The sequence below is a fragment of the Crocodylus porosus genome, unplaced genomic scaffold (assembly GCF_001723895.1).
Source record: "Crocodylus porosus isolate Cpor-Errol unplaced genomic scaffold, CroPor_comp1, whole genome shotgun sequence".
Taxonomy (NCBI): Eukaryota; Metazoa; Chordata; order Crocodylia; family Crocodylidae; genus Crocodylus; species Crocodylus porosus.
This window is the reverse complement of record NW_017728926.1, coordinates 16878948-16901116: the sequence shown is the minus strand read 5'-3', so window position 1 is coordinate 16901116 and position 22169 is coordinate 16878948. Positions and strand designations below refer to the sequence as shown.

Genomic DNA, 22169 nt, shown 5'->3' with positions numbered 1-22169 from the left:
CGGCCTGAGGACCACGGGCTCATGGAGGGCAAGCCTGGGGGGACCAGCCCCCCCTCCCCTTTTTTTGGAGGGTGACAGGTGCAGCACGGAGCAGGGCTGCCACCCCCAGGTCCCACATCCCAGCCCCCCGCTCGCACACCTCGCTGGCCCCTTGCGTGCCAGGGGGCCCGTGGCAGTGCCAGGAACGCTGCAGGCTCCCCCGTGCACGATCCTCCCCCGCGCCCTGCCTCCAGGGATCCCTGCCAGGCGGCCGCCGAGATAGGAGCCTGGCTTCCCAGACGGTGCAGGCGGAGGGTGGGCGCTGGGAAGCCTGCATTAATCACCGTGATGATGAAGCTATTACCGGCGCGGGGGGGAGGGGCAGACACGGGACGGGAAACCCGCCAGCGCTCCCGGGAGGCTTGCAGCCGCCGCGCTGGGTTTGGCTGTATGCGATCAGCGGGCTGCAAAGCACGGGACGCGGGCTGCACAAAGCCATCACCTGCCTCCCTGGGACCGACAGTTCAGCAGGAACCACAAAGGGCTGAGGGATGGCTGGAGCAGGGCCGCCAAAGCGAGCATCACCTACGGCCAGCTCAGGCCGAAGCCCGTCTTTAACCATCAGAGCTCAGGGCAAGACCTAACTCAGGGAAGAGGCAATAATCCTCCAGCTCACTTCGAGGAAGCCTCTGCTGGAGATGGGACACTAGCAAAAATGGGCCCAGGGTCTGGGCCACGCTGGCCATGTCCACGCTCACACCAGCTCTAGTCCAAAGCGTCGCCTCACTCCAGGACTCGGTTCCTCATGCCTCCTTGAGACAGCCCAGAGCCAGTGGCACGGACACATGCTCTCCTGCCAGGCTGGGGCCTGGGGCGATCTCACCCAGGCCCCTGGAGCTAGGCAGACGCAACGCCAGAATTAAACCAGATTAAGCAGCGATGGAAACTGGCCTCCCAGGAGGAAGGGGAAAGTGTTCCAGCCACGGCCAAGGGGCGAGCCCATTCACAGCAGCCAGACAACTAAAATGAGCAGCCCCCGTGCATGAAACGAGGAGGCGGAGATGCACGGAGAACAGTTTCATCAGAAAGCCTGTGCGTGCCCATCTCCAGGTGATGGACCTTTCAATGCTGCCCTCCCCTCCTGCCTCCCAGCGCGCTGGGCACGTGGCACCTGAAGCTCTCAGGCCCTGCGTGTTCCCATCCCCGTTCCTGGGGCAGGGAAACCGAGGCAAGAAGCAGGTCCCGTGTGTCCTGTGCCCATCACCGCAGGGCTGAGCCTCTTGCAGGTCCCCAAGTGTCCTGGGCTCACGTGGCTGGCAGGCAGTGCTGCTGGGCGCTGAGTTAGGAGGCTGGAGCGCCGTGCGGAGAAGCACCGTAGTGTTCGTCTTCCCTCTGCCCCATTCTCTGCATGCTCACCTGCACAGCTCCTTCCCAGGGCATCCCTACCTGCGAGCTCGACACCCACGCTCCTAGACGATCCCGGCTGCCCGGAGGCCGTGCCACTACACCGAGCTGGGGGGCCGCGCACCCCTGCCCCCACCCCAGCCTGACAGCAGCTCCCTGCCTCCCCCACATGCTGCTAGCCAGCAAGCATGGCTCCTACGCAGAAAAAAACCCAGCCGAACATCCAGGAGCAGGGGGCTGAAAGCGAGAGGGGCCTGAGGGAGCGGCAGGAGATTTGTCATCGTCAGCCAGTGCTATTACAGTATAGGCTGGTCCCCACCTCCGTGCCTAGCCGAGGGCACTGGGGGTGACAGATGACTTGCCGTGAGGGATGTGCCGTCCCTGGCCCCCACTGGAGATGCACCGGCTATGGATCCCCCTTGACCCCAGGGCACTGGTGCGCGAGAAGAGCCACGGTTATCCCCTCGGCATAGGAAAATGCCCGTCCTCTCTGCCCCCCAGCACGAAACCGCTGCAAGACGATGAGGTGGCGGCCGTGTGCGGGGGCCGCTCCAGCTCATGAGATGCATGCCGCCCCCGCTCCCCCCCACCAGAGCTCATTACAGCCTGGCCGCAGAGCCGCCGCGGCCACGCTCCTCTCTCGCCTCTAATTGCCTCATGACGAGGCAGCCCAGCGCCTCTCGCCAAGCCATTAATAATTTCCAGGAGCAGCCGTCTGCCCTCCCGGAGCTCTGTCAGCTGGTAAATGAGAGGAATGCATGTGATTCGCCCCCAGCCCCCACCCCAGACAGATCGATTGATCAAACCCATGGCGCTCCCCGCCCCCACTCTTCCCCCCCTTGGCCTCCAGAGCATTCCCAGCTGCCTCCTCCCGGCCAGCCCTTGCACGGACCCGCGGCGCTGCGCTCGCCCATGGATTAACCCTCCTTCCCCCGTCCCTCTGGCTCTGCTCCAGCCCCAGAGAGGCAGGCCGGCAGCGATCACACCGCTGCCTGAAGCAGACAGACGGAGGGGCCCACTTCCCTTCGACTCAGGCAATTACGCCGCGAACAACCCCCCTTTCAAAAGCTCCCTCTGCCCTGTACCTCTCTGCCCCTTTCCAGCGCACAGCTGGATCTGCTGCGTGTACTGGCCTTACTCCGACAGCGGGGCCCCAGCACTTCCAAGCCAGGTGTGAAGCCGATGGAAACCGGGAGCCCCACTGGGATGCAGGGTGAGATGTGCAGCTTTGTGACTGCAGCAGGGAGGAAACGAATGAAGGGACCTGGGGGTTACGGTGGACCCTAAGCTGAATGAGCCGTGTGCTCTCGTTGCAAAAGAAAAAAAAGGAAAAGCTAACCGCAGGCTGGGTCGTATTCCCACTTGCATATCAAGGGAAGCGAGTCTCCCACTATTCAGCACCGGTGAGGAGTCCAGTGTCCAGTTTAGGGCCCTGCACTGCAAGAACCATGTAGACAGTTTGGAAAGAGTCCAGCGCAGAGCAACAAAAATGATCAGGGGCCTGGGAGATAAGACTTATGAGGAAAGGCTGAAAGACCTAGAGTTATTTAGTCTAAAGAAGAGAAGACTGAGGAGGGATTTGATAACAGTCTTCCAATACCTGAAGGGTGATTAGAGAGAGGATGGAAATGGGCTTTTCTTCATAGCCGAAGGGGACAAGACTAGAAACAATGGTCTGCAGAACGGGAAATTTAGGTTGGAAACGAGGAGGAACTTTCTGACTTTGAGGGTGGGTCAGCACTGGCACAGGCTACCTAGAGGTTGTGGAAATCGCTCTTGGGAGTTTGCAAGAGGCTGGACAGACGCTTGGCTGGGATAGCTTCTTAGTCAGGGATGTTCCTGCCTTGAGCAGGGGGCTGGACTACATGACCTTCCAGGCCTACTTTCCTATGATCCTATGAAACCAGTTTGGTTTTGATGCAGAAGGAATCAATGAAGGAATCTGCATCCAGGCAGGGGGCACAAGGCACTGGGGGGTCAAGGAGCCCCCATGCTCTCCCTGGCCTGGTCACCGCCTCACGGTGACTTCGCCCACATCCCTAGCCCTCTCTTTCCCCTCTGATTCTTGCCTCTTTGGTCTCTCTGCTCTTGGGGCAGACTTTATCACCTGCTACGTGCCCATGCCCACGCAGCACAAGCACAGCAGGGCCCAGGTCTGGGCTGGTGTCTCCTGGTGCTACTGCGAGAAGGCGGCACCCGAGGAGGCTGGCCTGCACTCCACATCCCTGACAGACAAGGCAAGGAGGGGCATGCTTACACACACAAGCTCTGTGCAAAAGCTGTCAGGTATTTTATGGCAGACTCCCCTGCCTTCAGCTTGCCCCCAGCTCAGTGCCACACAACCGTGCTCGTCTGCTCAGGGCACTTCTGAAGCCCCACGCCCCAATTCCCTGCCCTTTGCACGGGGGGAGGAGAAGAGGGCTGGCTGGAAACATTTCCCCACATTTGCCTAACAGAAACAGATGGACAAAAGAGTGCAGAGCAAAGGAGAGGGAGTAATTCAGGCTTGGAGACTGACCTCATCCCCCGGGGTTAGCACAGGTTGTAGGAACTGAGGACACCCTGCAAAAGTGGGCTCTGCAACCAGGCTTCATGTTCCCCCTCCATAGCTAAGCAATGCCGCCGCCACCCCCCAATTTTATCAAGGCGCTCAGATCCTCAGTTATCAAACTGCTCAGATCCTACAAGGAACCAGATAAAAAAAAAAGTTTGCCACAATCCCAGCTGCAGAGAGATCCCAAAACTGACACGTTTAAACCCGGTGCCCCTTGCGCACTGCTTGCAACCAACACGGGCCCAGAACAAAGTGCTAGGGGAAGCACATTCCTGGCTTAAGAAACAAGGCTGAAGCTGGGGCTGGAACACTTTGCAAGCCATCCTAGCTTAATGCTGCTAAGCACTGAAGGCTCCTGGCACTGTCGCTCAAGGCGACTGGAGCAGAGAAAGTGAAGCAGCCTGTGCTCCCGCTGGTCCCAAGACGTCTCAGCCTGTCAGCGGCCTGGCCCACATCTGATGTGCAGGAATGACCCTCTACATTCGAACGTGGGGATACTGGCACGGCCACACTGTGTCAGGCCAGCGATCTCCCTCTTGTCTGAGATCCTGGCATCCAGCTCTTGCCAGATGCTTCCGAACAAGGTACAAAAGGCCTTACGACTGGCAATTAGGAAGAGCTTGGCCTGTCAGGGGAATTTCCTACCTGACCCTGATGCCCTCTATCTACGGCTCATGCTTCGCTCCGAATATTTTCACTCGGTTGTCTCCATACATATTGTACGCTAGTCACACAGCAGAACGACACGTGCAAGCAAGCACCTCTTTATAGACCAGTTTTCGTCCATACCTGTTTAGACACATGCCATGTTCCCGCACCCCTCGAGGTGTGCATCTCACCTGCTGCAATGGCTCAGCCATGCTGTTCCCAGGCAGGCGCACTGTGCACCTGCTGTATTGCACGCTGGTGTAGCGAGACAACCACATATTTATACTGCATGCCATGGGTATGTGCCCAATTCATACAGACACGCGCTGGCACCAGCTGTGCTGGTGGGAGCAGTGGAGCAAGTGGACAGGTTTGCTGTAAACACAGCCAGTTCTTCCTTATTCTTGGGCAGGAGCCAAAGATTAAAAAAAAAAGTATCAGACAGAGCAGAGCCTCTACCGTGGCACCTGCTGCCACACCCTGCCCTGGCCACTTCTACAGCACCCAGCTGCCACGTGGAAAAGCCCTGCAGGGGAAGCAGGGAGGCTGCCTGCTGAAACCCTGGCGAACGCTCATCCCTGTGCCCAGGCCATCATGCATCTTCCTGGAATTGCTCCCCTGAGCGCACATACACCCTTGTACTTGCATCGCCTGGGGGCTCGGGGATAAGACTGACGAGGAACTGAAGGGGAGAAGGAAGCAGCAGAGACTCTGAGGTCTGGGAGCAGAATACCACCTCCCTGTTTAGCACCCTCCCTTCTCCCAGCTTGCACCCGCCGTCTCACCCTGCTGAACGGGGATCCCTGCATGTGCCTGCAGCCTGGCAATGGGGTGCTGCTGCCCCTGGCCCCTTATGGGCTTGAGCCCCCTTTCGCCTCCAAGCCATGTCGTGCTCCTAGGAATCCAGGGGCTGCTTTCCCCATGGAGACTCATCCCATCTTGCTGCACTCCCAGTACCATGCAGCAGGCCCCCTTCTGCCCCCCTCAACCCAACAGGGACCTTCACGTGCTCCTATCCTGGTCTGCACCTCCGTGCTGCGGCGGCCCCCGTGCTGTGCAGGGGGGGGATTCCTCGGGACGTGGCTCCTCAGCTGGGAAGTTCACGGAGCTGCAAACACCAAATTACTGGCGGCTGCTTCCTGCAGCTTGGCCCGGGTCAGGAAGCGGCAAATCCCTGCTCCCCCCTGCAGCGTAGGTGGATGGGGGGTGGGGGAGGCATGTGTGTTTGTGGGGAGGGGAGGGAGTCACACCCTGGGGAGAAGCCAGGGAGGTAGGGGGGCAGGAGGCAGGTTAGTGCAGTGGGAAGAGGTCAGGTGCTCCCTCCCAGTGCCGGGACCAAAGCAGAAGAGACCCCAGCATCAGCTCAAGAGGAGCGGGGAAGCTCTCAGCGCTGGGATACCACCCTCGTCCCAGGGGCCCGGCTCAGCCTGCTCAGGTGGGCCCCCCTGCCACTGCCCTGGGGCAAGCCGCATTGCTAACGAGGAAGCCGAGCAGCCGTTGCTTCCATCTGCCCTCCCGGCTGCTGACAGCTGTGCCTGAGGCCTTTGGGAAGGGGGCAGGGGTTGGGACGGACTGACAGATTGAGAGCATGTATGTGCATGGGCGACAAGGGAAGCCGGTTATGATGTGGCTTGGGGGAGGTCTGCACATGCCCAAACACCCTGAGAAATTCAGACGGACGCCGCTTACTGGGTCACTGCAGCCCAAGCCCTGTGCATGTGCTCACAGACGGCCCCGTCCCCAAGCCCAGGCCCCAACCCCTAAGCGTGCGCCCTGCTCCAGAGGCCGAGTGAGCTGGGGGTGCCTACGAGCAGCAAGCCTACTCAAGGTTGAGCACGTATGCGGGGCTGGGGCTCGTACTGAACCGCCTGGGTCGTCTGTGAGGCAGCAGCTGCAGTTATGGTGATAAAGTGAGCGACTCCCCTTCTACCCCTGGTCCCCACTCCGTGCACTTGCAAAGATGGATTTTGTGGCGAGATGCAGGGGGCCAGCGGCTGGCATTGTAAGTTAGCTGCAAAAGGAAACCGTGTAGCTACGAGCTTCCCAATGGCGTGGCCAGGGAAAGAGGGAGAGCGCCGAGGTGGATGTGCCCGGCACTGAGCTACATCCCACTGCCCCGTCCTATTCACCAGATTTCCCTTTGCTGTTTATTTTGCATTTTTCTGAGCCTCTCTCAAAACTAGAAACAGGCAGGAAGAAAACCCTGGAATAGCCAGCTTTAATCTGCTCTGCCAGCCTCGCTTTCGTTAGATGGGAGTTAACGAGCAAGGTATTTTTGTTAGTCACGGTTAACCCCGCAGTCCAGCTGCTCTCCCAGCTAACCCTGCTCCAGAGAGATTACGGTCGCTGTAAATTGTAATGAGCACTTAAGTACTGCAATATTTAATTTAAAAAAAAAAAAGAGGAGCGAGGGGGCTGTGAACAGCAGCTAATTAACAGAAAATGGATAATTTCCTGGCGATTAACATTTGATTTTCCACTGGTCTGGATGCAGGCTAGTGTCTGGCTGGGCAAAACACCCACGAACCTCTCCATCACCTGAAAGGGCATCTCCCTTTCAAATGTCTCGTCTCTGGCTAAGAACAGGAGACAATTCGACTGCTTCCCTGCATCCCCCCAGCAAGCCACAGTGATGGTAATAAACCAGCTGCAGATGCTGCCTGAGGTGGGGCAAAGGAAGGGGGCAGATTTCTTCCTTCTGTCTATACCATTGTATGAGCGTGGCTCTGATTTGCACACAGGGATCCAACGGGTCCGGCCTCCTGTCCCTAACAGCAGCCACACTCAAGGGTAAAGAAGCCCAGAGTTGGCCCATGGGCAATATTTTGTCCCTGGAGAAGGTCTCCTCCCAGTCTGAACTGCTAGAGATGGGGTGAGCCCTGAAACCCAACGCTTTAAGTCTCCCCAAGACTCTTACATTTCACGGACAGTGCTGGATGTTGGTGCTCAGCTGGATGCTCGATCTTACTCATCCTAACCTCAGGCCATACAGGATCATAGGAAATTAAGGCTGGAAGGGATGTCACAAGGGCATCTAGTCCAGATCCAGTTCAAGGCAGGATCATCCCTGACCATCTGAGCCAAAAGTCTGTCCAGCCTGCTCTTGAAAACTTGCAAGGATGGGTATTTCCACAACCTCTCTGGACAGCCTGCTCCAATGCTTGATCAGCCTCAAAGGCAGAAAGTTCTTCCTCATCTCCAACCTAAATCTCTCCTGCTCCTAGTCCAGTCCCTTTCAGCCACAGAGAACTTACCCTCTCTGTAATCGCCCTTCAGTATCTGAAGACTGTTATCAAATCCCCCTTCAGTCTCCTCTTCTCCAGACTAAATAACCCTAGTTCTTTCAGCCTTTCCTCGTAAGTCTTACCTCCCAGGTCTCTAATCATTTCTCTTGCTCTGCACTGGACTCTTTCCAAACTGTCCACATCATTCTTGATGCAAAGACGCATCAGTTTTTAATCATTTACATCCGTTTTTAATTCACCACCCAGGGTTTCCTGGAGCAACTCCTAAATGTTTTTGTTCCCAGGCAGATCAAATCTAAGAGAAGGCAGGGTAGATATGCACCCCAGACTAACTAAATAAGGTATACAGAGAAAGCATAAGCTTTTGTGAACTCAGGCTCACTTCATCAGATGCTATGAAGGGACAAGCATAGATCAGTGTGTAAAGTAGAGTAAATGATTTGATTTTGATTTGATTGAAATACTCCACTTTATACACTGATCTATGCTTATCCTTTCACAGCTCAAGTTCACGAAAGCTTATGCTCCACATATATCTCTTATTTAACTAGTCTATAAGGTGCATCTAAATGCTGCCTTACTAACACGGCTTACTACCTCTCAGATCAATTCTCAGCTACTGCACGTCTGGCATGAGACATATCCAGAGCAAAACTAAGGGAAGAAGGCTCTAAATCATCTAGGCTGTTTTGACCACATGCTGCTGTTGTTCCTTCTTACATTACCCTTGCATCGCGGGAAGGTGTCGTGCGTCTAAGCCACTCCCTGCTCCCGTGCCCACAGCTGGACGACAGAGCTGGCAGGGCCAAGTGGCTGAGGGACCCACTGGACAGACACTCGTGTCCGTGTTTGACGGAGCTGGATGTCAGTGCAGAAATCCCAGAGCAGGCAGGTGCTGCCGCTTGTCTCTCGAGGGCAGATCGCTGGCATCGGCAGGGCTCTGAGATGGGCCAGTACAGCAGCTTGTCCCCCCGCACTGTCCTACCCCCGGTGAGCTGGACCCAGTTACACTCTTCAGGGAAGTGTGGCAAGTACCAAGCATCTGAGGCTCCACATGTCCTCTCCCACAGCGCCCCTGCAGAGCTAGGCTGCTACAGCCCCGCAGCTGAGTGTGGCTGGCTCTGCGAGCAGGCCGGCTACAAGCTGAACTTGGGGACACCTCTGCCTTGCATGCAGCTTAATAATATAACGAGATCAGGATCCAGCAAGATCCCCTGCTGCTCAGGGATAAAGAGGACACAAGGAGCAAGTGCTGATTTAATGTTAAAGGCCAACCAAAAGTCTTTTGCCCCTCCAGACCCTGGCCCCTCCCCTCCATGTGTGTGCCATGGGGAGAAGGGCTGAGAATCCCCAGGTCAAACCAGTACAGAAGGGCTGCAACTGGGGCATGTGGGCTAGGGAGGAGTGGGGTGGAGGGTAAAGGCAGCAGCGCAAGCTCTGCACTTCTGTTTCATTCGGCAAGTCCTCCCCTTCCCCCCCAGACATTACAACAATAGCTGCAAATGCTGGCGCTGGTGACAGGGACAACCACACTCTGACTCACCTCCATCTGCGGCCAACACCGACAGCTGCTGAGCGCAGAGGACAAGCAAGAGGACGAGGGCTCATTGTGCCCCCTGATTCGTGTCCCCCGAGGCACGAGCCACCTTCCATCCCCGCCCCCATCCTGCTGCTCTGCTGCCTCCACGCGAGGCCTCCGAGCTTCGACTGGCTGCCAAAAGCAGCCCACTTCAAGCTGCAGGTTGTGCTCAGGCCCTGCCACTTATCTCCCTACAAACCAGGGTAAGGAACAGGAAGGTAAAACCAAAGCAGGAGCAGCCGAGCTAGGAAAGGCGGAGAGCACTGTCCTTACTGATATAATAACGCAAGGCTGAATTGTACACCTGGCCCCTCAACGAGAGGTGCTCTTCCCACACAGGCCTGGTGCAAGCCTTGCCCCGCATGAAGCGCGCTCTGCAATGTGCACCTGTTGCACAACGGCCCCCAGGGGCTGGCTGAACCGACACCAAACATGCACACGCTGGGAGAAGCTACCAAGCCCAGCTGTACACCACAAAGTGTTACCTTCATTGGACATTTCTGGTGAGCCCGTGAAGGCCCAGGACAGAAAAGCTGGAGTGGTTTTTACCGGGGACTGGTGCCAAGAGACAGAGCTACAGCCCACTGCTGTTGCTCCTCTTGTCAAAGCATTTCCTGGAATGGGCTGTGGGGAATAGTGCCTTCCAAGGGTGAATACAGCAGGTCGTTGGGAGACCAGTGACCCCCGCCTGGGAAGTGTCAGTTTGGTGGGCAGGTCTCCGAAGCCGCGGAGACCCAGAGCTACCTCAAGGCTCCACTGGAACGAGCTCTGGGCTGGGGGGGGGGGCGGCTTTCTATGTTTCCTTGCTCCTCTTTATTACTAAGGACACTTGCAAAACCCATCAATTTAAAAACCCTGTCTGACACAGGGAGAGGTCTCTGCAGTGTATGAGGGACACCTGCAATGGAGGCACGGCTTTGTCTACTTCACTAGCCTAATCCTCCACCAAACATCAGAATTTATTCTTGCACCCCATAATCACTGCCCCACACAAAAGGTTAGGGCCTGACCCGTGGAACAAGACACAGGAGCAGGTGAACTCCTGAAGAAAAAAGGTAGCTCCTGACTGCTTGCAAGTGCCTTCCCCCTATAATAAATAGGGACAAGTTATTCAGAAAACACTTTGAGGCAAAATTCCCACTAAAGGAGGAATGCAAAAGTTTTCCTGAGCACTTACGCAGGTTCCACAATTTACTGCAGACCCCTAGCGGTCAGCTGGTGAATGACTCTGTGCCATTCTTTCCGCTGGCCTAAACCTCCCGGCCCCATGGAAAACTATTTTTTTCATAATTTAAGCCACTAGAAAGTTTCCTACAAGGATTCAAGGGTGTGTGGTTAACCCTGCTCTCCAGTGTGGTCTCAGGTCTGAAAGTTGGCAGTGGTGGGACCTGGCAATTCCTATGGTCTCATTTACTGTGATATCCAAGTGACCTCTCTTTACTGTATTTAGTCTAAACACCTTTGTGAGGTAGAACAGGGCCACAAATCCCCATTTTATGGAGGGGAGAGAGCTGCAGAGACACAAGACCAAACAGTGCTGCTGGAAAGGTCCATAAACATCCCATTATCCGAAAGGTCGGGCTGTTGCCAAAGCTCCCTGCAGGCCGCAGACGCAAGGGACAAATGACCAGTGCACGGATCTAGCTTAGAGCCACTCTGTAGTGACACACAGCTGCACTGCAGGAGCCGGGGAGAGCAGGCCCTCTTTCTGGGTAAACACTTCAGGGGCTGGATTCAGAGACAATGGCCAATCTTAGCACCCCTTGGTGCTGGGGCAGCGGGATAAGAGGAAAAGGGGCAGACAGGGGCCAAAGGCAATGGGGATTTTAGAATGAGCTGGATAAAGGCACTAAGAATGAAGCGGTAAGATGGACGACACTGAACCAGCTTCCTCGTGCTGGTTTCCAAAGCCTCCACAAGTAACTGCCCTGCCGCACTCTGCATCCCCAAGCCACGTCAGACAGAGCCATGCCATGCGATGCCCGTGTGATGGGGCCCGATTTATGCACAGATGAAGTGAGCGCAGACCCCTGGTTCAGCCCCAGCCCAGTACCTTTCACAGAGAATCCACCGCTCTCCTCGTCAGAGTCGCTGTCCAACTCAAAGAGATCCTTGAATTCCTTGTGGTCTTCCTCCTTCCTATCCTCCAGCCGCTTGCGCTTGATTTCTGGGAAATTCAGGTCTTCAAGCTAGGTGGGGGAAGAGAGAGAAAAGAAAGGATCAGTGAAAACAAGTTTAGCTTCTGCTTTCCCATCACGGGGTGGGCCCAGCCGCAGCTGCAATTAACCATGCAGCACTGGGGTCAAAGCCAGGAGCTCAGCAAGCGAAACCCCTAGAGCCGGAAGGTGAAGGATCACCCTGGAAAGCAGCAGATGCCTTGGGGTGGAGGCAGTTATGAAGGTCCATTAAGGCATGCAACATCTCCACTCCGGGGTGCTGCTGACAAACAGCTGCTGCTTCCGGGCCATCTGCTGGGTAAAACCCCACTGCAAGTCTTTCAGGAAGGGGAAAACCCACCTCCTCTGCACTGAGTCCAGCTGAGTGTAGGGGCACTCAAGAACCTTCTGATGAGTGTGAGTGCATGGCTGCATCTTCTTCTGTCCCCAGCTCCTGGATTTAAAGCCCTGCCTGTCCCCAAAAGTGCTGCTGGTCGTAGAGAGCAGAGCAGAACAGAGTGGTGGTCTGGACGGTCTCAGCACCCGCCAGCTTTGGAGTAGCCAAGTGCCAGTAAGGCGGAGAGGGAAATATAGCAAAGAAATGCCTTGGGCTTCTCTTTTGCTGCATTGTCATGTAACCCTTATCTGAACAGGGTTAAATGGCAAGAATTTGCAGTGTCAAATGCTACCCACCTCTGCTTCAACCTCTTTCATTTTTAGAGCTGCCCTGCTACAGCTGGCACTGTCCCACAGGGACAGTAAAAGCGCTATGCATATCTCCTGGTACCAAGGATAAGCATGGTACCAAGCTGGTACTAAGACATGTTTGCTCCCCAAACTAGCATGAGCTAACTCCATTTTGCCACCTTGTGATTTATTTCTAGGGTGAGGGCTGTTGGCAGTGCTGGCTCAAGGAGAGGCAGCCACAAGCTCTGCACACAAGTACAATGTCCCTGCGAGTTGCATCACAGGAGCTGTGCTCCTAAACTCAGTGCTTGGGACTGGCACCACATCTCAGGCAGGCAGGCATTACCAGGAGTAGCCATGCATACCTGGTCAACCTCTGCCCATGTGATCGGTCTTTGGCTTTGCAGTCTCTCTGTCTTGCACCCTAACCCTGGTCTAAGACAAAGCATCTTTGGGATGGGCAAGGAAACACTCTCACTGTAACAATCACCTCGTGGGTAAGCAAGAAGATCAGGTGCCCTGACTGTCACATGCTTTGTGGCTATTGCACAAAGCAGTACAACCTGTGCTGCTGTCACCGCCACAGATGATTTTACTTGTAGCAAGGCAGCGGATGCAGGGGCCCAGAGTAGATGAAGCTGTTACTTCATATCTAAAGACAAAAATCTGGCTGGCCTTCAACTCGGAAACTCAACATGCTGCATGCCATGCTGTGGCCGTGCACGCGTAACTAGCAGTGGTTCACTGGCTGGCTACATGCGAATACTAAGCAGAGGACTGGTTAAACACAAGCGCAGCAGCATACATGTGCAAAGCAAGTGTGCAAACCCCCAAGGCCATGGAGCTCAATGCCAGCCCAGGCCCGCTCTGTATTTTCAGTCTTTTCACAGTGCACCTGGCAGGTTTCTCCACTGAGCTCTCTGGAGAATGCCCACATCCCTCCTTGGCAGCCCCGCAGACCCCAAGCGCAGCTGTACAGCTGTGCTGTTTAAGCTGGCTTTGCCGATACCTGTCAGCTCACATGGCTCTCAATTCCACTTCACCCACTGTCACTGGGATGGGTGCCTGGGAGGACCAGACACAACTCAAGACCATGCAGCACCTGCAAGGTACACTGCCCAATCCTGCACCTTTACCAACTTCCCTGGGGCCGTCCTTGCAGTGCTCTGTACTGTCACTAAGCCAAGCACTGTCATCAGCTCTCTTGGCTAAATCATTCAGGAATATATTACACAGCTCTGGTCCCAATGCCGACCTCTAGGATACGCGGACAGCTTCAATCTGCTCTGAGCAGCAGCTGTTTATAGAGGCCTGGTTTCCCATCACGTAACTCCTCCATGGCTTAGCTGGAGGCAAGGAGAACGGAGTCTCACGTTTCAGGCTCCTGGGGTGCCCCGTTCCTGTGCAAGACCCTCAGGGAAGGAAGAACTGCCGGGACCACGTATTTGTATTCTAATGAGCAGGGAAAAATCAGGAGGGAAAAATCAGGCTTCCTCAGTCGTGCCAATAAAATGCAGGAGGCATCTGAGATTTTCTCTGCCCCTCCCTTTCGTTTCATTAAGAGCCTGAACATGGCCTGTGTGCAGGCAACAGGCAGCACAGCAAGGTTTTCAGGGGAAAAGGAACTGGGTTTGAGCAACGCACAGCTCATGCACCGCCTGCGTGGAGGGGAGGAGCAGCCAGGTGCAGCTACCTGACATTTCTGTGGCATGCAAGCTGTTCCAGGTCAGGAGGGCTCTTTGCACAGGGCCTCTCCAGCACCCTGTACGGCAGGTGCACTGCCAGGGTGTTAACTCAAGCCTATGCTTCAAAAGCAACTTGTGCTCCTGGGGGACTTAACTTCCATCATGCCCAGCTGGTGGCTTCATAGCAGCGGCCCCACACTCAGAAGTGGGCTGCCCCCGACACTTCGCCTGCTCTCAAGGATCCCAGTCGGGCATCTTCAGGACGATTTCAGCCAGTGCATCAACCAGCCAACAAGCGGCAGAGCCCTCCACAGCACGGCCCAGACACGTTGTGCTGCAGCTGTAACCCGGCAAGCCGGGGGCCAGGCCTCCGTCTACCAGCAAGGGAGCTCCTCTTCTCAGCCTCTCGCACTGCCGATTAGCCCGCATCCCATTAGGTCCCGCTGTGAGAAGGGAGCGGAGCTGGCAGCCGGGGTCAGTGTGACGACACCGAGTTGCATCTCACAGCTCGGAGCCAGGCGGAGCTCTTTCTATTTCAATGGCTGCTAATGGGACATGGATTTTCACAGCCCTAATGGGCCTCGTGGTGCTGTGCACCCCGCTGGAGCGCACAATGGCGCATCATTAAGACAGCAGCCCCCTGCCGAGAGAGACAACAGCCCTACTCCCTGAATGGCGATGGCGGGCAGCAGCCGGCCTGGCTGAAGCCTCCCGTCAGACCCAGCCGTTCCAGGTCGGCTGTCTGTTCCTCCCACTCCCGCAGGGGCTGAAACAATCCCTGGCTGCTCCCTGTACCTGCTGCCCCAGCTCCCTGGGGGGAAACCTGCCTGAGGGAGCTCTCACCTCGCCCCCTCCCTGCTGGCAACAGATACCCCCTCTGCCTCCTGCTCCTCCATGCACGGTCTGAGCCTGGCCTGCACAGCTGGGCTATCTCCTTTTCAGCTCCTGGGGACAGCTGTGCTGGGCTGAGCCCTACCTGCAGTCCAGGAGAGCTGCTACATGTGCTACAGGAGGACCAGCTCCCAGCAAGGGACTCTGAAGACACCCAGGGTCCCCCAGGTTTTGTCCCACCACCATGACTCCATTGGGAGCCCAGAATCGCACCCCATGGACTCTGTTTGCTGTCCCCATCCATCCTGGTGACACCATCTATTGCAGGCTCCCCGCCCAGGCAACCCAGCTCAGCCATTCCCAGTGCATTAGCTACTTGACGTGGAGGGGTGAGCACCCCAGGTGTCTCACAGATCCTGGCCATGCTCTGCTAGGACCAGCAGGCAACAGAGGCTATGTGAGAAATGGAGGCAGCCAGAGCATCATCTAGATCGGCAGAGCCGAGGCCTGGCGGTGCAGAGGGCTGTGGTGTGGCCCAAACTATTCCAGCCCCCTCCCCAATAAACTACATCTGCAGACAATATATGGAAACTGAGAGTGCCTGACAAGCTTCATCTGTAAACAGGGGAAGGGTCCAGTGAAAGCCCCTGAACCAAACACAGCTCCAAGCACATGGAGAAGTTCAAGTCTGCCATCATGAGGAGGGAAGCCAGGAAGCTGGATGGTGCCAGCACATAACTTTCCCATAAAGCATCAGAAAGAAGGGACTCCTTATCCCATCACCATCTCTCCCCACCTCCACGTCTGCCTCGCTCAGCCAGGGAAAGCATGGCCCCAGGAGCAGACGTGAAGGCTGCAGCTGGGCTGGGGACCCAAGAGAGGTTGCAGACGGAAGCCACGGGCTCACGACTCCTCACCGGTTGCCCAGGCATGCAACCCACCCACGCTCCCCGCAGAGAGAGAGCATCTCTTACTCACACTGCAGAGGAGCCAGGCCCCTGCTAGAGCAGGGCTGTCCCTGGAGCCAGCCCCGGGATTGACCCTTACCCTTTCTTTGCCGCTGATTTCCAGCTGGATCTCCTTTTCCCTCAGTTTCTTCCACTGCACATAGTACTTGGTCAGCGGTGTTCCCTCCTCTTGGACCTGCCTCTCCCACCGCTCCTGTGGGGAAAGAAGAGGACGACACCGGCTTGAGGCTTCGTGGGATGTGCCAGAGCTAACAAGGGAGTCTGCACCCAGCCTCGGGGCCTGCTTTGAGCAGACCCAGGCCTTATTCTTTTGAACCATGAGCGAGCCTATGGAGCCAGGGCTGGGAGCTGTGAAGATTTAGAGCCCTCATTTGGGTGAAAACGTTGTCACGAATGGGACTTGCCACACAGCGCCGCCAGTGCCAGCTGGGCTGGGGGACGTATGCTAAGGCCACGGACAAAGCTGCCCCATGCAAGCAACGGCTGGGAGCAGAAGCGGCTAGGGACACCTTAAAGAACACGAGTATTGGGACCAGCGGCTCAGCAGTGTCCAAAATCCACACCCCTTTCAGGGTTCATTTGGACATCCCCAAAAAGGAATGAGATCACCCAAAAAAATCACTTGTTCTGGGCAGCCTGACGGAGCTCGCCAGCCTGCACGGTTTAACTCCCAAGGGCTTCAGGATGCAGACACCGCTGGCATTCGCGGAGGAGTCAGAGCTGGGGGCACTGCACACTGGGTGCTTTGCAGAGAAGGACGTGTGACAAGGCTCTTAAGCCTGGCAGTCTTATGTTTTTAGACCCATAGTTAGGCCCCTATGAGAAGGGGCCTGATTCTCTGCAGGCCCTTCTTTCAATGTCTCCCCTGTGAAGCTCTGACCCCGAATTGAGACCCCCCTGCACTACATGGCTTTGGGAAGGAGACACAAACACAGCAGTTAGCAGCACTGAAGAAAGAGCCACAGCTTCAAGCACAACTGGAGGGCAGAGCGCAGGGGGATTTTCTGCCGCTGGAATCTCTGGACTCCGCGTCTGGCCTGGCGATGGCTCAGGGCAAACTTGGTCCCAAAACCCAGGATTTTGTTGCTGTTAGAAACCTCAAGCCGGCATTTTCCAAGCCGCGTCCAAGGGAGGGCTGATTGGGTTTTAAGTCTGTGGCCAAAGCATTTATTTCCGAAGCAAACATTTCCCCGTCTGCGAAAGCGGAGAGCGAGAACCACCGCATCTGTTTTTACTGCCTGAGCAGAGGGAACCGGGAGATGCAAGTGCCATAAATAGTGGGAAGTAAATTAGATGGTTAGAAATTCCTGCAGCTTTAATCATCGGGAATGTGATTACTGAGAGAGGGAGAGGACACGCCGAATTCAAACGCATGCTTTTCAACCTGGCAGCGCTGCTTTAACTCAGATCCCACATAGATCTGTACCTTATTATCTGGATTACAGCAGCGCCCAGAGGCGTCGGGCAAGCATGTCGTAGAGACAATCTAATGTAAGGAGAGACAACAAGTGTAGGTAGTAATCAGGAGGAGCAGAAGGAGGACGAGGAGAGTGGTGACAGGATGGAGATGAATGCAGATCCATTCGGTGCTGGCCAAAGCAGGAGAGAGGTTGGCACCTGAGCGAACTAAGCAAGCTGGCATGTGCGCCAGCAACAAAAAAGGCACTTCCAGCCCATCTCTCCTGTGGCACTGCTTGAAAACCCCGCTTCTGTCTGCGGGCTCAGCCCGCGGGAGCAGCTCCTCCTGGCGAGATACTGCAGAGCGTGGGCTCCCCTGTTCAGGGCCGTGTCTGCAGGGGGAAAGGTTTATCTGAAGAATTTTAAGGCAGAGGCAGCAGAGAGTTGGCAGCTCCTTAAATCAGGGCAGCTCCATTCCCTGGTGGAGAGTCAGCCTGCATCCACGGAGCTGCAGCAAGGCATATAGCCCAGGGGCTACAGCACACCTGGGAGCGGCAACACAGGATCTGTGGTGTCCGCAACCGGCCCCAGAAGCCGCACTTGGGTGACTCGTGTCACAATCCCACCCCGTGTCCCAGGACGGGCACCACTGATACCACAGCTGAGCAGGCCCTTTCCAGGAAGGACAGGCCCCAGATTCACATCCCCCTCCTGGGACTGTTTGCAACCCAGCTCCAGACAGCATGACCAGAGCCTGCGTCTGCGGTCCAGCTACCCACAACCCTTCTTCAACATGCTGACCAAGCAGAAGGCTGGCGTCTACTGGCACGTGTCCCTGTAGATGCCTGCTCTCAGACAACCCAGCTCTGCTCTTGCTCCCTCCCACCCGTCAGGCAGCAGTGGCAATCCCCGAGCAGCATGGGGATGTTTTCCCCTAGAGATCTCTTTTGCCTTCTAACCATAATCGAGCATTTGGATGAAGCATCCGAGTATGGCCTGTCCTTGGGAGTGGCTTTTCTGCTGGAGAAGGGCTCTTCGCGGTGTGCCCAACATGCTGGAACATCACTGGGGTTCAACTGCAACCGATCCAGAGGCTGCACTTCCATCGCTGTGATAAGCCCAACTTCGACTGGTAAGGCCTCCTCCAGAGGCCACTCTATTGCTGCTTTTAGGGGCAGCCGGCATTCAGTGCTCTGCCTCGCCACTCCCGTGGGCTGCCCTGGCTCTTGCATCTCCCCCATGCTCCCTCATTTCACGCTCAGCAGGAAGTTTCACTGGGCAGCGGTTCTCCTGGTAGGACTCTCCAGTGACGGCAACTCGCTGATGGTTGGAAATGCCTGATGGTTGGACAGAGGCTCACCCCTTGACCCGGCAGGGTACTTCCAACGTGGTGCGCTGCTCTCATGGGAATTTTCTGGGATTGCTTGTTCCTGCGCTGCATCCTCCATTCTGGGAGGGGGTCCCACAGCGTGCAACAGCTGGCTGCTGTTTCACTGCAAGCCCAGGTCGAAAGGCAGTGCTGCATCCACAGAAAGCCGTGCTGCGGGGCTGCAATCTCTCGTGGGTCAGAAGGACTTCCTCACCTGGGCTTTAATGAAACGCAGCCCCCTCTGCGATGCACGGCAGGGAGCGAGAGCCTAGACTGGCCTGACTGCAGTCACGCGTAGGCACCTCCAGTCCACCCTCATCACTTAGGGGCAATGCTTCTGTGTCCACAAGTGCCCGGTGGGCTGAAGTTCTCTCTGAAGTCTCCCCGTTGAAATGGAGGACTTCATCTTCTGAGGCAGCTTGAACTGAAGGTGTCAGCTACACCCCATCCTCTCCCGAACCCCCTCACATGGCTGCGATCCTGTTCCCTGCAAGCTGAGCATCCTCTGCCTTGCGGTTTCACAACTTAGGCTACATAGACTGAGGGGTAGGCCGTGAACCTTGGGGGTCCACGAGAGGAAACAACAGAAAAGGAAGGGAAAATATAAAGGGAGGGAATAAGATTAAGAAAACAAAGAGCCATTCTCCATGGAGCCTGTGCTGCGAGAAGGTCCTGCTGTGGTTTTAGTGAGATCAAGCATTACTTTTCTTATTGTCCACAGCAGCATATCATCTCAAAATGGGTACGAGACCCAGGAAGGTGCGAGAACGGCTAGGACAGCAGAAGGCATGCCCAGGGCACAGGCCAGAACCAGCCCAGAGGACACACGTTCCCTTGGGTTTCAGCAGACGCAGCTGCCTGTAGCCCTGGCTGCACGCCTTCCCCTCCCTGCCCTTCATCCCGCTGCCCTAGCGACCTGCACCGGTGCCAAGGAGTCTGTGGCCAGGGCTGGCAGGCAGCGTGTCTTGAGTGAGCGTGAGCAGCAGGCTCCGTTTTCTGCCCAGGAAAATATTCATTAATGCATTAATCCGATTAGCATCCGGCCCTGCGTCTCCAAGCAGCCCTGGCTCTGCCACACGGTGCCTCGGGAGCAAAAGCAAACAGCTCCGTTTGAATCTCAAGTTGGGGGAGGCTGCGGGGGTGTCACAGCACTGGCTGCTCCTCCACCGCAGGCTTCCTTTGGCTGTGAATGGCATGTTTGGCTCTGCACCACCATAGCCCCCCGTATGAATCCCAAAAGCCCTTGTTTCTCAGCAGAAAAGGCCCAGGCAGCAGAGGAGGGAGGGGCAAGTGGAGAAGTGCCCGAAGCCCCTCTCTCGCGGCACTCAGATTCAGCCAGGCCTGCGAGCCCGGCTGCCAGTTAAACCCACTCCTCTGCAAATTCAGGATCTCACGAGCAGGTTCTGTCTGGCCAGAGCTGCCTGGGAACCGAGGCAAGAGCCTGGGGGCAGAAACGCTTGGCCTTGAGATGTCACTTCAACCTCCCGTCTGCGGAGCTGTCAGCTGCCCGGGGCGCTGGCACATGAGGCTAGCTGGGAACACCAGAGCATTTGCTTTCAGTTGCTCTTGTGAATGCACGCATACTTCAGGGCGCCTTCTCCCCCCACCCCTTTCCAACAGTGACGATTTGTTGAGGAAGAGTGCCTGTGCCCCACATGTGCCAGGTGCTTGGAGGCGGGCTCAGCCTGGACTCGGAGAGGCACTCCACGCCATCTTCCTTGGACATCCACGTGGGCTGTCTGCAGGGCAGTGGCCACAGAACCTGCCCCGTGGGGGAAGAAGATGGGTCAACAGTGTCCCCTCCTCACCCGGGGAGCGCGGGATCAGCTGTCCCTCCTTCTGCCAGAGGGCGGTGGGGGCTCAGCAACCAGCTGCTGCAATGCTCCAGGCAGGAGCTATGCTCCCTCCTCTTCGTGACGCTGCTTGCCTCACTGCAGCGTCGAGGCAACCTAGGAACATGGGGCATCCCACAGGCTGCTGCTGTACGTCTCTGAACCTGATGCTCACCCACGCTGTGCAATGCAGTTCCACCCGCAGATGCACCCCTGGGCTCAGCTGACGTCTGGCTGACGCCTGCCATTTCCGAAGCCAGGTGCTGCCTCTCCTGGGGAGAGCAGGTGCCACATACAACCTGGCACCTGCGCAGGCAGCGAGACATTAAAAATAATCACCACGTTGCGATAAACAGGAATACAGCCGGCGCTGCCAGGAGCGAGCAGATAATTGCAGCATTGCTGCAAACCCTTTTTATTTAGCATGCGATCGTCCTCAGCCCCGTGCTTTGCGAGAGCCCCAGAGGCTGCAATCTTCCCCTCTGCAGAGCGGGTGGGTGGTCACCGCTTCGCCTGCGAGGGAAAAAAAACCTCGCTCCAGCCGGGAAGACTAATCCCTTTGGCGAGATAGTCCGATCCAGAGCGGCATTTATAGAACCAAAGCATACTTAGTCACTTCAAAACCAGTTCCATCAGCCCCTTAATCCCAGAACAACGCGGCTGCGGCCTGGCGCTGATATGCCAGGATTTAAAAGGATAATTTCCCTGCAGTCCCCACAGCTGAGCGTCTGAAGATAAATTAGTCTGCAGTACAACTCCTGCTCCATGCCCGGCTTGGTGCTAACAGGTGGAGCTTTCACCTGCGTGCTGCTCCCTCTGGCTCACTCCAACCCCAGACTATTTTGCAGGCTCAAGTATTTTCACCTGGAAAGGGAATGGTGGCCCTACTTCATTCCCCCACCCACCTCCACTGCTGTAGATTCACAGGCTGCAGAGTCCAAATAGCCCCAAGCCTGGGGAGCGTATCCATCTCGGAGAGGGTTCAAGCCAAGACAATGCGAAGTTTCAGCATTAGGGGAGCTGGTCGGCCTCCCTTGGCAATCCTCCCTCCCTTCCCACTGTCTCGGCGGGCCTGGCTTTGTGCAGACAGACTAGAGGCCAAAGGGAGAGAAGGCAAGAAGAAGCATCTCCAACTACACGCAGCCAAGAAGCATTCGCGCATGGTGCCAGCACAGGGGAGCGAGCAGGGGCCAAGGCAGGAATGGAGGGGTAGAGGGGAAATATTGGCACAGGATTTCCATCCTCCTGGCTCTGTCTCAGTCTCTGCCCCTTTCACACACACGCATGTGCAAAACAGGCCTATGTGCTGTTTGGGCCACACGAAGAGGGAATTTCATCCCACATCTGCACTACTTGCAGCTTCAGACACAGACCTTGCTCTCCGTGCCACCCTTGGCCACAGAGCCCACTTACAGCCTCCAACAAGGGGTCCGGTTGCTTCTGAATGCACCCCCCACACCATGCTCACTCCTGCCGGCGTGACCTCGCCCCTCCTCCCCCTGCCACCGCCTTGACCCCAGCAGCTGGAGTCTGACCGTCTTGCCAGGAAGTCAAACCCCAAGCTGCAGACTCACCACAGCCTCCGTGCTGGCCACGCCAAAGGTGGCTTTCTGGCGCCGGCTGCCAATGTAGGCAGCATTTTCCTGCAGCTTCTCCAGAAGTTGCCGCATTGGCTTGCAGTAGTTGGCAACCTTGCATCCCTTCAGGAAGGACTTGAGCTAGGGGAGGGGGAGAAGAAGGACAGAAATGCTAAGATTTTCCATAAGCCGATTCTCCAAACAAAGCAGCCGCCCGGCTCCCACCCCAGAGACGGGCAGCACAGGACTCATCTCCC

At 56.4% G+C, this 22169-nt stretch overlaps 1 protein-coding gene across 2 annotated transcripts in view; it reads right to left on the bottom strand.

Annotated features, from left to right (window-relative positions):
- The window catches only part of NOC2L (NOC2 like nucleolar associated transcriptional repressor), a 65436-nt gene that overhangs the window by 8043 nt on the left and 35224 nt on the right, over positions 1–22169 (bottom strand). For both annotated transcript variants that reach the window (XM_019541619.1, XM_019541620.1), the window contains exons 15-17: positions 21910–22053; positions 15816–15929; positions 11463–11598 (exon numbers count right to left, since the gene is read on the bottom strand). In XM_019541619.1, coding sequence (XP_019397164.1) covers positions 11463–11598; positions 15816–15929; positions 21910–22053 — 394 coding nt within the window. The remainder of the gene's footprint in view (positions 1–11462; positions 11599–15815; positions 15930–21909; positions 22054–22169) is intronic.